At 45.8% G+C, this 16,427-nt stretch overlaps 6 protein-coding genes across 6 annotated transcripts; 2 read left to right on the top strand and 4 right to left on the bottom strand.

The window, feature by feature from the left end:
* Window positions 1–635: 635 nt before the first annotated feature.
* On the bottom strand, window positions 636–2,502 carry N7509_013983 (fungal specific transcription factor domain-containing protein; the record flags this gene model as incomplete). The annotated part of the gene is made up of 5 exons (XM_056638620.1): window positions 636–842; window positions 894–1,382; window positions 1,455–1,823; window positions 2,217–2,270; window positions 2,329–2,502. 5 exons carry the CDS (start codon window positions 2,500–2,502, stop codon window positions 636–638), a joined length of 1,293 nt encoding a protein of 430 aa, XP_056482127.1.
* Window positions 2,503–3,846: 1,344 nt separating this feature from the next.
* On the top strand, window positions 3,847–5,494 carry N7509_013984 (Zn(II)2Cys6 transcription factor; the record flags this gene model as incomplete). The annotated part of the gene is made up of 4 exons (XM_056638621.1): window positions 3,847–4,063; window positions 4,119–4,341; window positions 4,401–4,923; window positions 4,982–5,494. 4 exons carry the CDS (start codon window positions 3,847–3,849, stop codon window positions 5,492–5,494), a joined length of 1,476 nt encoding a protein of 491 aa, XP_056482128.1.
* Window positions 5,495–6,988: 1,494 nt separating this feature from the next.
* Window positions 6,989–7,489, bottom strand: N7509_013985 (Major facilitator superfamily domain general substrate transporter; the record flags this gene model as incomplete). Its single annotated transcript, XM_056638622.1, has 1 exon — window positions 6,989–7,489. One exon carries the CDS (start codon window positions 7,487–7,489, stop codon window positions 6,989–6,991), a length of 501 nt encoding a protein of 166 aa, XP_056482129.1.
* A 994-nt stretch (window positions 7,490–8,483) lies between these two features.
* Window positions 8,484–8,780, bottom strand: N7509_013986 (uncharacterized protein; the record flags this gene model as incomplete). The annotated part of the gene is made up of 1 exon (XM_056638623.1): window positions 8,484–8,780. One exon carries the CDS (start codon window positions 8,778–8,780, stop codon window positions 8,484–8,486), a length of 297 nt encoding a protein of 98 aa, XP_056482130.1.
* Window positions 8,781–12,007: 3,227 nt separating this feature from the next.
* N7509_013987 (Zn(II)2Cys6 transcription factor domain-containing protein) lies at window positions 12,008–13,455 on the top strand (the record flags this gene model as incomplete). Its single annotated transcript, XM_056638624.1, has 6 exons — window positions 12,008–12,016; window positions 12,044–12,133; window positions 12,186–12,470; window positions 12,501–12,692; window positions 12,751–12,903; window positions 13,018–13,455. 6 exons carry the CDS (start codon window positions 12,008–12,010, stop codon window positions 13,453–13,455), a joined length of 1,167 nt encoding a protein of 388 aa, XP_056482131.1.
* A 1,143-nt stretch (window positions 13,456–14,598) lies between these two features.
* Window positions 14,599–15,306, bottom strand: N7509_013988 (uncharacterized protein; the record flags this gene model as incomplete). The annotated part of the gene is made up of 1 exon (XM_056638625.1): window positions 14,599–15,306. The coding sequence occupies one exon, from the start codon at window positions 15,304–15,306 to the stop codon at window positions 14,599–14,601; it is 708 nt and encodes a 235-aa protein (XP_056482132.1).
* Window positions 15,307–16,427: the final 1,121 nt, after the last annotated feature.

Genomic DNA, 16,427 nt, shown 5'->3' on the forward strand with positions numbered 1-16,427 from the left:
GTCTCGTCATGTGTGGTTCCGTAATCCTGGTTGCAGGCTGGTCACATCAAGAATCTTATTGCAACACTGGGATTTGTAAGGGTCATCGTCCACCATGATCGAAGTTGACCTTGCCGTATTTGATTCAGGTAAGCGGCAGATGACAACTAGGAAAAGAACAGTTCTGGTTGAACGACGCATGTATAATATCACAGCTAGAGGACTGCTCAGGATGTGCTGAAAATTAACAAAAAAGAATTTACACAAAGTAGCTTCGCAATGGAGAGTATCCATCATGATGTAGGACATGCTATTGCCTAAGTAAGTTAAATCAAAGAGTTCATACCGTCAGTATTCCAGCAGGTTTTGAGCCTGGCGGCTGGCTTAGGGAGGAGACCCGCTTATGAAATATGTTTTTCGACATCCTGACTTGTGAGTCTAATCAACTGATTGGTCCGAAGATGAAAAGTTACAAATTCTGCGCTAATTTTACCACACCTGCTTTGGAGCTTGTACAAACCCGTAAGATCAGAGAGGTTAATGAGGATACGACAGCTTCCTACCCAAGCCAGACAGCAAGCTTTATTCATAGCCAAATTCTTTTAAAGGAAGCATATTTCAAAAGTCGAGCAACGATATAGGCCACAGTTAAATTTTCAGATCCCGGCTTCTACTGTTTGAACCGAAGGCGAAAAGGATTTAAGTAACTGCAAATAGTGGCCTGCCAGGTCACTCACAGGCTTCAGGCTCTGAAGGACAGCGACAAGCTTCTGTATCTCGGACACATAGGAAACTGCCGAAGAGCAATGCCGACTGAGGAAATCTGCAGCGTGATACATCGGAAACGGTGATAATGGATGGACCTATCTATGTTAGTCAAGGTCCGTCAGCGGGACATGAAATAGCTAGCGTACCTTGAAAATACTTAGCTCATCTACATTTTGCGCCAGCTTGACAATTTCTAAGGCGGCGACTCGTGCCTCTTCTTCATATGCAGGCATAGACAGTTGGTTTACGCTTTCGCTTGGTGAAAAATTCGCGATATTGTGAAGATAGATAAGAGCTGTATATGCCACCATGATTGCAAAAAGGCGCATGGGGTCCATGATGATTGGAGACGATGATAACATCCGAGATATTCTTCCGAGCTTTCGTATCAGGAGTGCATGAAGCCACTCATGCCGATCCCAAAAATCCTGTGTTGCGCCACCATAGAGGGGCTCTATGGCTGTCTGCTGTTTATGTGATAGACAGCGCGCACAGATCGTTACAAATATTATCAATTCATTGAAGGCAGGGATATTGTCCTCGGAGTCGGTTGAAATAGCTTCTGAAAGGAACCCACCAAAGCCGGGTTCGCCGTTTTGAAAGTCGGTCTCAGACGCAGGAAGCCGAGTGCATATCTAGAGCATCATGTTCGTTAATCTTCAATGTCCTCAAAGTTCAGTAAATTAGCAACTGTAATCAGTGCATACCACGAGTTCGTTAAATGCCAAGGGCCAGTTATTTCGAATGCCCACCAAACGATCGAGACAATATGCCATCCAAAATGTCCGTCGCTGTTCCTCCGTCTCGATATCGTTCCGTAAAGACCTTCCGTTACCTTCTATAAATTCGCCTTCATTATCGATACTGTGAAGGCCCATAAGCTGGAGTAATCGGGATGCGCGTCCAATACTCATCCAGGCTCGCCGGTAATAGGCTCGTATGATTTCGTAGAACGCGATAAGAGTCCATGCTTGCGCTTGCTCGACGTCAACTGAGTCAAGACCAGTACCCTGAAGCTCAATATTTTCAAGCTCTTTCCTTGCTTGGAGGTAAATCGTGCGGCCGATGTCTTGATACTGCGCCGATAGCGATGCAGCTAAGGCTTGCATGGCAAGATGCAGGCAGACTCGGGAACAATTGAAGCCCCGGCGATGATACAAGGAAAGAAATCGACGCCTGTGAAGAAACGGCGTAAAGGGGTGAATTCGTTCGAAATATAGTTGATTACTGTGTCCGATTAGAGATTCTTCAAACTTTTCCTTAAATCCGTAGACTCATTACTCACAGCTCTGCCCTTGTTAAATCCGACACTAATTTGAGTCCATGACTGTGCACTTCGGCTTGAGCGCTTGAAGGAAAGCTTGCATCATGATGACTAGGCGAGCTAGAATTTGTGTGTAGCGCCGCATCCTCGTTTACGGGAGTTGTATTTGCTTTCCCTCCAAAATCAGGTTCTGCATCATGCCTACCATCACGTTCGATATTCCCTGCTCCGCGTTCGTCCAACTGGCGTTGTAACTCGGCTACAATTGCGCCAGGGGTTAGCAAAAACCAATTCCCTTTTGATATAATTCAACTTACTGGCCTGGAGTCGAAGAGCTTTGAGGAGACCTTTTTTTGGCCCTCTCGCCGACCGCATCGTGCTGACCCTGCATATGATACCTGCTTCGGTGCAAACTCCGCAATGCGGCAGGCTACCGTCACAGCGAAGCTTTCGTTTCCGACATTCATCACACGCCAAATGGCATCGCTCATTTCGCGATCGTCGATCTTGCTGCCCACTCAAGTTGGCAAGGGGCATGTTGATGACTTTCTCTTTATTCAAAGGATTCAGTGTTAATGGAAAATCAGCGTGTGTTTAGCATAAATCACAAATATAACTCACCTTGGGGCTTAAGCTTAACTCACCGCCTACGTGTGGTGAAAGGCGGCAAATCTTCCTGTGGCCAACATAAGTGAACGTCCCGGTTCGCCACTGTCTGCTCCGCTCCGAATCCCCACCCGTCGATCTGCCATCGTTATTGGTTGACAGTAATAAAGTAGAGGAGTCTATGAGTCACAGCATCATGAGCTCTCCTTGTATTAGTAGTCTCTTTAGATGTCTACGCGTCTGCAGATTCTATTAATTGTATGAATTCAAGAACTGTCGGAAGCGGGAATTGTATATACACTAGTACCGAATGCGCCTAATGATGCCAAATTGGATGTCACGAAGAGTCTGATTCTGAACCTATCTCTCTATTCATCTGAGGTTTCTTGGCAGTCTGATTACCTAATCATGGTGGCCAGGGCTGTGGGTGGAGAATAAAATCCTTGGCGTATTGCACGGTTGACAAGAACGTACTATCGACATTGCAGCTCAGATGAAAGATGACGTGAAGTGAGATGATATCTCAGTCATCAAGCTTCCCCACCCCGTATTCATCTTCTGCAAGAAGTTTTTGTCCACCGGGAAGAAGGGCGGTGATGCCGGGCATGGCAATCTCCTAGTATAGTTGGAGTTCAGATGATGTGTATGGCTCTTCACAAACAGAACCGGCTGCTTCGCTAAAGCAGATAAGGCGCTTCTAGATCCGCCGATAGCGTGTGTTGGTGGAGGAAAGGAGATAGTAAAAGATCGGCCGATGGCTGGGACGTCGATAGGCCTCATTAGACATCGGCACAACCCACTAAAACCCATGACCCAACCCAACCCAACCCAGCCTACTGTGGGTTTTGGGTCCAATTCTTGGACCCATCAGCCGGGTGAAAATAAAACCACCGTCACTGGTCATGGAGGGTCAGTACATTCGATGTGGTCATCACGTGAGACAATTCTAATGGCATATTTCCCACAGATTCAGTAGAATGTTTAATAATGGGTCACATGAGGCAGAGATCAATGACCAATGATATTTTGTCAATTGAAATACGCGAATAACCCAATCAAATATATGATCTGGCTCACCGACTCCGCAAACCACTCAAAATACATGACGCCCTCATATCTTCCGTCGCCGCCCAATACTTTTCGTCCAATGTCACAAAAAAATTGAGGTTCACTTGGCTGAAGATTTTACTTTGATTGCTGAAAAATATCAACTGCCACCACAACTGAACATGCACTCACATCACGCCATTTCTCCAGGCGAATGGTCAGACCGAAGCCGATGTAAACTGGCATGTGAAGAATGTCGGAAACGTAAACTACGTTGCGACGGACAGGAGCCTCGCTGTGGCGTCTGTGCGGAATCTGGCGCCAGCTGTCGGTTCGTCTTAACACGATCAAACAGGGGGCCAAAGAAGGGGCTCATGAGAGCCCTCCGCATTCAAAATGGTGCGTATTTGCTTCACCAACCCTCCGTCCGTTCATCATTCTAACGAACAATCAGCTGAACTTCAGCGTCGCTTGAATGAGCGCCATATCGAGCTGGAAACCCCGGAGATATTGCTATGTTCAGGTCCCGATGAGCATTCGGCCACCGTGGGAGTTGACGGGAATATGTCGCCCGAGATCATGCAAAAGTCCTTCAGTCCAATGCTTCGGCAAAGCCCTGTCATTGACCAAGCGGAGCAAAAACTCACGCTTTTGTCTGATCTCGCTAAGTCTGATTTGTACGTGGCAAACTGACAGTCGAGAATCGCGAGGAAAACCATGCGCTGATTAATCTCAGAAATGAACTCTTTTTTGAAAGGGTTTACTATTTTGCACCCTTCATTCAGAAACGTCGATTCCTTACTTGGAAGAATCAAGTTGATCCCAAATGCTCTCAATTTTGCTTGCAACTTGCTATGTGGGCATTAGCTGCAAGAGTTTCGGCGCAGTACCAGGAGATAAGTAGCAAGCTATACGAGGCTGCAAGAGATGCGCTCGAGAAGTTCGAGCTACGCGGAACAGGTTTCAATTCTGTGACCATCGATCAAGCACAGGCGTGGCTTTTGATTTCATTTTATGAGTTTCTTAAGATGAATTACGAACGAGGGTGGGTAAGTATTGGGCGCGCATCCCGGCTGACTCAAATACTGGGCCTCCACGTCATAGATACATCTGACAAGATGATGGTAAGTGAACAAAGATATTTCACAGAAAGTATTGTAGAGGTTGAAGAGCAACGAAGGACATTTTGGGTCACTTATTGTCTGGACAGACTTATAAGTCTTCGGAAAAGTTGGCCAACTGCTTTCAACGAGCTAGCGGTACGTACCTATCTCACTCTTTTCATACGTCCAAAGACTAACTATTATGTGATTTAAGATAGGCACTCGCCTGCCAACTTCAGAGACACATTTCCAGGAGGGTGAACCCTCATTTGGGACATTTCTTTCTGAAGCTTTGACTACAGATAGCTATGAGTCTCTATCGACGTTTGACGAGCTAATAATTTTTGTCACCATTGGCAGTCGTTGTCTGGCGCATAAGCAGCAATCCATGATAGAGCTAGTGTACGGCAGTGGTTCAGATGATTTCCGAGATCGACAGCAATGGCTTCATTCGCTGTTGACGAAGAGCACGCTTATCATCCCAAGGGTATCTGAGAGCCTTCCTACTAACCCCGATCCCATGCACACCTTCGCCAGCATGGTGGCTCATACGATATCAATGTACTTTTACAAGATACAACATTCGTCTCCACTTAATCTCGTGGAGACATCCCTTGATGAGAAACTTGAAAGAGAGGCTTTATCGGCTGCGTACAAAATTGTCGATCTTTTACAAGCCGTCGAAGAGCTTGGGATATTCAAGGTATTCATCCGATCCATGTTTTGAAGAACGCCTTGAGCCTAAAAATTTCTAGATAAATCCATTTGCTCCGTATGCGATGTATTCGTCTATAAAAATGTTACGACTGAAAGCTAATTCAAACGTGTGCCACGACTCGCAAATACGAAAGCTGATAGAGTGTCTTCGCAACTTGGAGCCAGTGAATGATATGGCCACTTATTACTTGCAGCGTCTGGAGTTATGAACAGTTCCATCTCTGGGCAACATCTTCATTCTGCCCAGCAAGCAACAAATGTTGAATTTCGTGTAATCAAGGGTAATAACATTGGCTATTTTTATCTATGGAGATCTTAGGATTTCAAATGAAAGTACACCGAGTAGACTGAGTGCAGCTTGTTGGGTTATCGTTCTACAATTATATACATTATCTGGGTTTCAGTTCAAGTGTCGGGGGCTAAAACTTAGGACAAAAGCGACTTTTCTTGCGAATCCTTGAGCTATAAATGAAAAATAAAATGGGAATGGGAATCTTTGCCACGGTGATCAAGCCCAGCAAAGTGGAGGCCCAATCAACGCCGAGATTTTGATACATCTGCGAAGCAAACAAAGGAAATGCGCCGCCGAAGGTTGAACGAAAGAGGGTATTAGCTGCGAGCGCAGAATTTGCCAATAGCATGTAGACATCGATGATATAATTCAAACCTTGTAAGAAAATTACCAATATCCCCATGCCAATGGGAATCCCAGCAACTGCCTGTGGAACCCAAGAAACGTGCGGATTAGATCTCCACCCAAACAAACGCAGACCAGCTGGTAGCATTACCGAGGCAACCATAATAGGAACTAGCCGTTCTTCTGGAATAACGTGCCCATTATTCGCCAATTTGCGGGCAAATCTTATTTTAGTGGCGTAAATGATGAGACAGACTCCCAGAACATTTCCGATCAAGATCCCAATGAAAAGAAGTGCGGCGACTCCTTGGCCCCTCCACTAGCGCACTTGGCCAAAGCTTATCGGATATGTTTCCAGAAAAAGATAGAGAATTGCGTATACCAGGGCCAAATAAACTGTAATGAACAGCAATATCGGCTCATGTATCAACATTTGGAATGGCCGAAGTAAATAATTCTTGCCAAAGTCTTGAATTGTCAGTGGATGTTCGTCCAAAAAAGCATGGAATGCCAGGTTATTTGTATCTCGGTGAAGATGTGCAGCCCGTTTCTGTAGCAGTACCGGGCCATAAGTCTCGGGAATTACCATCAGGCCTATCAATCCAAAGGGTGTAGAAGCATTCAGTGTGATCCACGTAGTCCAACGCCAACCTAAATTTGAATCAACGATAAACCCACCGCTAATTAGATTCTTAGTCACAATTAACTGATAGAGGGAGATCCCCTTACTTACACAATTAGGCCTAGTATTGGTCCAAAGAAAGTGGCCGAAGCGAACAGGGCGATGGCGATGGCGCGGTCAACGGGGCTCCATAGGTCGGCCATGGCGCCTCCCACCACGGCGAGGGGCGAGCAACCGAAGCACCCTTACAGGAATCGAGAAGCCATTATGGTTTCGACATTATGCCCAACAGCTACAGGGATCTGGAAATTGGCAGACACCGCGTATCCAAGAAAAAGAGGAAGGCGACGACCGTAGCGCTCATTCGGCGGCCCCCAGCAAAGCGGACCGAGTGTAAAACCGAAAATGACAAGGCTGGTTCCCAATGTCATGACTTCTGAAGACACTCCAAATTCATTTGCCGTAGTACGAGTTGCCGCCGAAAAAACACTGCTGGCAAAAGTGACCCACATCGTCATTGCCGACATTGCAAAGGTGATAGTCCATTTTCGCAACGTTGTGAAGTTCTGAGGGTGATCAGAATCATCAAGACCTACCCAATCAACATGATTTGGGCATTCAAGGCTTGAGGAGTCTTGTGCATTACTATGATGCAAGTTTTGGGCGTTTCCCAAATGAGGGTGCTGGAACCAGGCGACATTCAAGCTTGGGTTATTTTGCTCCATTTGAGAGCAGAAGGGCATCATTATGCATTTGGACTGAAATTTGGTGCCGGATTGGATATTTATAGGGTTAGGTCTCTCCACAATAGACTAGACGCTATATCTTAGGCCTTCTACATGGTTTGTTCTGCCTTACGACTAGTATATTTCACTTGGACATAGTGAATATTGGCTTGCCATGACTCTCCTAGTAGACTCCATCCGTGCTATACGGCTTACATTACAGGGTATTGTAGAGCCACTTGACAGAAAAGCAATACATCACCGTTATACAGCCGGCATATTTATTAAATCTTATCGGAATATCTATTCGGCAAATCTAACGAAATAAACTTTTTATCCAAAAGTTTGTTCTGCGTTTTCCCTTTGTACATAATTATATTCCGACTCAATGCGTTATAATACAATTCAAGAGGGCTGATGCTTGGCTACATACGTGTCTGACAAGTCCTTCCCGCTATATGCAGGAATCATCTTTTGCAGGTTTTTTTGCTCAAAGTTTGCAATGGCGCTTCCTTTTTTTGCGGTACATATCCATTGGTCTATTTATTTTTCAAAAATAGGAAATCGACTAGACACGCCATTTTTTAAGATTCAATACACCGCTTTGAACCAATGCTGCCGGTTTGGGTAGTGTTATTGTGCCAGGATAAGAGACATCATTGAATGGCTGATCATGCAAACATCTTTAACACCCTATTCTTCTAGCTTAGTGCATGGTAGTGGCACTTCCTCTTTTAGGGTTTCTACAGCATCTAGCCATGAAAATATCATAAGAATGTCGTCGCGTGTTAAATGTTCATCCGCTGATGGAAAGAATGGCCTTAGATGCTACCAATAAATACAATTTCTTCTGTGCGAAGCACCACTGCTAGATGAGGGAAACCTAATAGGCCAGAATATAATAAATAGTACAACTGAAGTCTCAGGAAGGAAGATATGATCATTTTGTGACGTTGGACTTTCTCGCAGTCAAAGCGTAATCAGCAACTAGGTCCTCGCGAACAGCAAACGTGACTTAACGTGATATTGTTTGAGCCACTTCGTCGTTGTCAAAGGCAAAAGACACACTTTGTAGAGCTCTAGGGATGGTCGACTTCATTATGTCATCCATAATCTCTTCTCCTTTCTGATCGTCGGAAACGGAGTCAAGGATATTGTCGAAAACACTTGCATGTCCAACAAGACGACGCAGGTCTCCGTCTGACTGGAGAGCCTCGTAAAAGAAACGTTTTTGCGATATTTCCATCACATCAAATAACAGAGCCAGTGAATGGATCTTTGCCCCGGGAGTTTGCGAAAGGTCATGTTCCATGTCAATGTTATTCTGCATGCTTCTTCCAGGGCGCAAAGAGATCAGGATTTGTTAAGTTTGGGCAAATGCCGACATGAAGTTCAGAATATCAGATTAGAGTGGTTCAGGCTCTAGATTATATTCCGAGTCGAGCAATCGATCCCTCTTTAAATCGAATAATTCCTGCCCTTCACCGCACTGGTGAAGAAAATATTATGGGGGAATGAGGGTTTCGTTTCCTTAAGATGGAAGGACTAAAATAATGAAACTATACGCCCGATTCATTATTCCGAAGGGACAGACATGATGAGAATGAGATAATCTAGCACAGGAAGCTGGAGGCACATGGTGTGACATGTCGAATGCCCACCTGCGCATTCGTTTCCACATCCTTTCTCGTTCTTATACGCCACGCGCCTCTTGAATCTCATAAAAGTTCCCGGAGACATATGGGTATTTATTTTTATCTTAGTGTACACGGGGCCACTGTATCCATGGTTCTTCGTTTATCACAAGGAAACAGCGTTAATAAGCTTACTAAGAGGCTTCTGCGCCCGCTTCAGGGAAAGCCTTCCTGAACTTAGAGGACAGGGGGTGGGTTCTATTTGTTGGTCTGCGGCAGCCTTGTCGGAAAGATAGAACAAAATTGAGATAACGTCATCCAGCGGCATTCTATGTGTTTAGATCAAAAATCTCGAGGTCAGGGAAATCAGAAGTGTCATCCAATGGGTTAAATGGGAAGTTTCTGATAAATAATTGCAAAGGACGGAGGCGGAAACCGGCAACGGAGATGTGAAATCAAACCCCCAGTCATGTGAGAATGGCATACACCCTGAGAGGAATACAAGATAGTCAAGTGGTCAGTCGGTCTTATTCATGGAGACTATGCTGCGTAAAGCTATGAATCCACCCTCAAAAGGACCTAACCCAAGGGACCTGGAGCTTTGGGGCCCAAAGCTCAGCGGTGAAGAAGGCTTATATATGGGCAGTATTTGGACCTACCGACCCTAAAGCCCTCTTTTTTCCTGACCCTCTAAAGCCCAGAATTTCCCTCGTACGATTTATCTCAAACTTTCATAAGTTCTAATCTTATATATATATTATCTCTAATTTTATTCTTAGCCTCTCTAGTCTTCTGTAGCAGTTGTACGACCTAACCCTAAATTACCCAAACCCCTTAATTTGTTTTGATGGGGTGCGACCGGGAGGGTCTACTCTGGGGATCTAGACCCACACTCAAAACTTTTTATATAGTGAAAGATGGGAATGCTCGTAGGCTGTCTGCGTTGGCAGACGGGTCGATCGCAAAGAGACAACACCACCACACTCGCAGAGTGCACGGAGACGACAGGCAAAGCGTGACACTATAGAGAATCAACAGAACGAACAACAGAACGAATAACAGAACCTTTCATAAGCAGTATACCGATACCGCAGCCTCAGTAACCTCAGTAGAACATTTTCATAAGGGGGAACATGCATGTTGAATTGATAATCTAGAACGAACGCTACTTATTCTCCCGAAACAAAGCAGGGCCTTGTTGCTAAGGCTTCTGTCACCTGACCCTAGGGCACCGATGTTGAGAGCGGAAATCCCCATTACAATACGTAGTTTGGGAACGCTATAGATTCACGACTTACCTGAGTATCCAAGCATGTATGCCATGGTAATCCAGTACAGCTTTCCCAGCCCACCAAGGTCCCCCGCAATGCTGACCAGCGATGTCGAAACGATAGGTATCTCTAGATTGGTTAAGAACAGGCACAAGCAGAGTCTTTGAATATTGTTAGACTATGGATAGTTGTCCTCCGACAAATTGGATGGGAGTAGCACGTACGTAGCCGTAAGCAGATGTAGTCGAGCCCCTCTAAGGTATTGTGTAGCTGGGCTGTCGGCTACCTCGCTTGCGGCCTGGCTATCTGATAATATATGACTGCCAGCATGCCGGCTATCGTTCAGCTTCCCTAGTTGTTCTTTCATTGCCACTACTAGGGCGCTCAGGGTCCACGAGATTTAAACGTTTTGAAGGGGCAAATTGATGAGAAAGACTATAAGACTAGTCACTGTGTATATTGAGCAAGAAAGTGTAGTAGATATATGTACATACGGAAGTGTAATAGAGTATAGAGAATGAAGAATGGTCCGAAGCAAAAACAGTAGGCGAGCAAGACGGCATGTTTTTTTGATGGTCTCGCACTCACTTCTTGATTGCACCTAAATGGCCTCGCGCTTGGTCCTTGATTGCACTTAGTCCATTCACCAAGCGCTAGGATACAGCAAATCAGAACTCGATAGGTGGGTCTGACCCCCAAGGCTGAGCTACGAAATCGCTGAGACTGGCCTGTGCATAAATTTTGGGGGCTTGTTTGGCTAGTACTGTAAGTGTAGGAATACTACTGAAAGCACTGAACAGCGGGTGGCGAGGAGATGAAAAACGAGAGGATGGATCCCCAACCACCAGGCCATGATGGGAACCAGAAACCATTCCAAATCATCCCCAGCCCGTTCGCACCATCAACCCCCGAGCCATCCGAACCGCCCCACACCGCAACGTGGAACCGCTCTTCCATATCTCGACCACCTACTCAACCATCGCAGCGAGCAGAAAACTCACTATAATCGCGCCATGTGGGCAGCCTAACATCGCGACCGGCAATTAGGCCACGACAGGCCCCGGCGAGGCTCTAAGTTCGTTCAGGAAGTGTTACACTCAACCTGTACGTACACGGTTACATATAGTAGTGGTAGGCTGCACATCGCTCAGCGGGTTGGTTTACCCATCTAGACCAAAAACGAATCCGTTCTCATCCACTAAAATGAGGTTTATAATCAACTTAGCGAGGGGTCAGCGTAAATGAAATCCAACTAACCGACCAACTGTATGTGCAGAGCAGTTGGGAGGGGGGGGGGTCTAATAAAGGACATGGGCCAAATTATTGTGTACTTACTGTACAGTAATGCCTTTATCCATAAGAGATCTCGCGTTAAGATGCCGAAATAGGAAGCATTGAGCGCGACACTAGGTGTTAAAACCACGCCCCTTAACACCTTACAGAAACACCCTCTTTCCTACTTGAGGTTTAGCGCTATATTCGTAAAATTAGACTGAGAGATCGATCCGATGAACCGGGGCCCCATGTCTCAATTATTCCGCCAATAACAGATCTCTTTTCATTCTACTAGAAACTGGTCGTGATAGCTCCAGGCTAGGCCTGAAGGATTTTAATTGTTCCGAAATCTATTTATGATGAGACACGTATGTTTGTTCCCTTCCCCCGCTCAGTCAACAACAAACACCAAGGCTAAAATGTTGGAAATGGGTGGAATTCCATGGCAATCAAAGGGTTGCAACTGTAGAAGGCGAAAGGTTAAGGTATTTTGTCTTCCCAGAATCATGGGGTGGTGATTTCTAAACACCTAGTCAGTGCGATGAACGAAGACCCGAGTGTGAAAGGTGTGTAAAGCGGAGGATCAAATGCCAAGGATGGAAGAGCCACTCCAATGAAATTGGAGCTCCCTCCATAGTGGAATTCAAAAGGCAAAAGAGCCTCACGATTGCGGTCAAGCCTACAGGTCCAGCGCAATACCCGATACTTCCGGTAACGGTCTATCCGGAACCGGCCATGCGTGATCAAGTTTTCGCATCCTTCATCCAGCGTTATTTTCCCAGTAAAAATTCCCCATCAACCCTTCGCTCCGAGGAGTTTTTAGTCTGCAACATCGGATGTCTACCCCAATAGGGTAGCATGGTTGATAGAGCCGTTTCCGCGATTTCCTGTCTCTTCTTGGGAAAAACTAATCGCGATACTCCGATCTTCCAGCACGGAGTGCAGCTATACAACAGTGCGATGCGACAAGTGTCTAACATGATACGTCAAGGTATTTTGACAAATGAGATCTTATACACGGTTGCTATATTCCAGGAGATCAATGTATGGATGATTGGTATTTCTCTCCATAGCTTCAGGCTAACGTATATAATTTCCCCAGGCACTGTATAAGGCACTGTATGCTCCGAACGGTCTAAGTGCTCTGGGTACCCATGTGGCAGGAATGAACACACTCTTAGAATACCTCAGGGTGAAGGAACAGAGTGATCCCATAATTGATGCGATCCATCACTACCAACAAAAGTTCAATATTGTACGTATTTGCACCTTTTCTTTCGCATTACCGATTTCATCTAACTCCTCCGCCAAGACTTTCACATCACCGGGGATGAATATCTCACAATCAGAGTACTATCTTATTATGCAGCCCACGAATGGTGATCCATTGCTTGAGATTCTAGGAGCATACGCAGACAGAATACCTCGCGCGATGCCCTATTGCTTTCAGAGGAGCATGAGATTGTCGTGTTGCAAAATTGCGTTATTCGCTATGTGTATAGTTTCACTCAACTATGTTGACAGCGGTAATCGCGAGAAACATGAGTGGTGCCGGGAAGTGATTCGGCATATAGCAGGTTGTGGGTTTGATATTGCTACTCATCTTTACGAAATGACCGGCTATCAGTGGAGGCGCCGATGGGTCGCGGCAGATCCGCTCACTTGTATATCTCTACGGCAAACAAACAGTCTTGTCTGTAGTTCGAATCTGGAAGTTTTATCCAAAATAAAGGAGTGTCGTGCTGAGAATGCATCCATTCATTATGGTGATGAACTGGTGCTCGGCAGGCGGCCTACAGTTGACTGAGTTCCCTTCTTGATCAATACATTTGAAAGTTTGTCATCATGTATTTTAGTTTCAGATGGACCCCGTATAAGCCAAACCAGGGATGGGTTTGCACAGAATCCGAAAGGCTCTCGTTTTCAGTCGGAAGATAAACCGAATTGGTGGGGTCTTGATAGGAAGTTCAGTAGCTGGAAGGATGCTTGTCTTCCATCTCCTCAAGATGGATACGATGAAAACCCCCGATCACTATCAGATATGCCTCACTCGGAGAACTAGCTACAAATCTCACATAGATTTGCCGTCATCTAGTCCGATTTTACTTCGATGCCACAAGTGGAATAGCACTATAAGTAAGGTTTATTATGTTGCTATGAGGTATGAGTTGAAGTACGGAATAGATTGCCTTCCGACATCCCCTCTTTCCTCGTTGTAATCACTTTCTATAGTCATGACAAAAGCCATAATGGAGGACAAGTCAAGGAGATGACCCGTCCGACAACGGCTGCAGTGAAGATCGTGCGAATTTGCAGGAACCGGAGCGCTACACGGCTCTCGACTAAAGGCGGTAAAGATGCTAATCGACAGGCAGGACACCGCGGTGATTTGTTAATTGTAGATACCCGATTCTGGCGACGACAGTCATGGCAAGATCAACGGGCTAACATACCTTGTGTAGTTAGATAATCTGGTCATATTGAGTGAAGCTACTTAAGCGCGGGCAGTTGACGGAGAATCGTTAATAAATGATAAAGCTTATTACGTAAAGGTCTAGCTTTACACAGAAATAAAGCAGTACTGAGCAGAAGGATACATGGAAGAAACCTCACAAATATAATCTTTTTCTACCAGGTAATAGTCGAAGATATCGGGCCTAGCGACAGAGCAAGGAGCTATGGCAGCACGGTCATAGCGTGATTAAAGTTACAGAATACAGCAGCCGAAGCCGATTTGGGCGTATTTGTATCAGGGTAGTGTAAATAATTGATTAAGACTATGAAGCTACGTAACCACGACCGTTGTTCTCAGTGTTCTTGGAGTGCGCTCTCGCAGATTAGTTTAGTAAGGCATAAGTCATAGTAGATTACTGTTTTAAAAACAGAGGTATAAAATAGGTAAGATACAAGCACTAAATGTCAATGTGCGAATTCGACCAGACGAAGCGGCTTAGTGTCGTCCCTTCTTAGCATCGTCGTCTAGCGCCTTGTCCAACTCTTTCTGATAGTCCTCTTGAGCCTTCCTCAGATCCCTCTGCAAGTCTTCCATGTCTTTTCGTAGATCCTCCATCTTATGATGAGAGGGGCCCTGCTGCATGTGTTGGGAAACGCGGTTGATCTTATCCTGAAGCTCTTCAACCTCCTCCTGTCTTTTCATCACAGACTTTCTATTGTGATGCAGCTGATTCAGTGGGTAGAATTGGCCCCGTGCATATGGACCTTGCGGGGAATATTGTTGATATGGACCCGCTTGCGAATATGGCTGCTGAGGGAATTGCTGCGGGTAGGGACCGCCCTGGGGAGGAAGGTTCTGTTCACCCTCATGCTGGTGCTTTTTTAAGGCGTCTTGAGCAATTGAACCGGCAATGGCACCACCGATAGTTCCGAGGAAGCCGTGATCAACCTTGTGGCCAGCGAAACCACCAACAGCACCACCGGCAATAGCACCGGAAAGACCACGCTCACCATCCTGGGCCTCACCAAGGGCGGTCTTTTCCTGCTGCTCGTTGTAAGACTGGGAGTATTGAGACTGAAGATAAGGCTCTGCGTAATGTTGTGGAAATGATTGCTGATACCCTTGGGGAGGGCCCTGGGGAGGCGTAGGCCCAGAGGCGCTGTACCCATTTTGAGAGGGAGTTCCATAGTACTCTGAATTCATGATTGCTAGCAGGGATCGAGAAGGTTCAAGGTAGATTTTTGAAAAGTAAAGAATTTTAAGTATTCCATCACCCTAGCAGAGGAGCAACAACCCTTCAAATATTTAGATTCAAGGATATCTTCTAGCCCTGAATGTCCACTTCCCTTTTAGGAAGTCACTGCGAAGAAACGTCAGCCAGGACAGGTCAACATCATGTGCTCCACATAAACTTTCCGTCCCGCAGTATTCATACTAAGTTCTTGTTCGTCATTGGGCTAAATTTTAGCCCCCACGTATCCACACCCTACTCATTTTGGCCCCTAAGTCTGGCATTTGCCGTTCGGTCTTATCCATGGCTGTTGTCTTGTTTTTTGTTTTCTTTTCTTTTTTTAATTCGGGATTTCCGTCAATATACATTTTTCAGGAGGATGACCGGATCGGCCAGCTCTCGACCAATGATGGGAAACCAGTGTCGGACCTTGTCTTCGATCTGCTGGCTATCTCGCATCTAATCGATCGCTGGCAGCCGTCGCGCTTAAACTGCGGGCGTCGTCGATAAAAGCCCTGCGGCCAATTCTTCCTGGAGGTCGGACCTTGAGGCTGGGGTCTGTAATCTGGAAAATCGAAGACCGTTGGCGCACGATAATCAGGGTGAGCGATCTCAGAAACTTAACTGGAAGAGGATAGCCGTCGTCTGCCAGCCGTAATTCATATTCAACGAGGGCTCGGTCCTCTTGCGGGGTCCCGGTCCTATTTCTAATTATTTTTCATTTCCCGCCACGTAAGAAATCATCACTCAAAGCCTCACTCGATATACAGGTCCTTGATCGTTGGAATCTACATGACACCCTTTATAAAATTACCACTCTGGGAGACGACTGCCCAGAGTTCGTTTCCAGATAATTCATCGATAGAACTTCTAGGGCGAAGGTGGTACCCCCCAGGAGCGAAAAAAAAAACATGGAGTCAGGAATGCAGATCAGACATATACGCTAAACGGAGGACCTGGACCCATATGGTGCATCTGGGTTACCCTGAATGCGAGGAAGCTATGTTTCTTTAGCTTCCTCGCGCTAAGGCATGTATCTAGAGTTGACTATAGCTTTCTTTGTAACTGCTCATAGCGCGTAGATTCCGTTTTC

This window comes from Penicillium cosmopolitanum (genome assembly GCF_028827165.1).
Source record: "Penicillium cosmopolitanum strain IBT 29677 chromosome Unknown utg000012l:1.0-3308103.0:1.0-3310761.0, whole genome shotgun sequence".
Classification (NCBI taxonomy): domain Eukaryota; kingdom Fungi; phylum Ascomycota; class Eurotiomycetes; order Eurotiales; family Aspergillaceae; genus Penicillium; species Penicillium cosmopolitanum.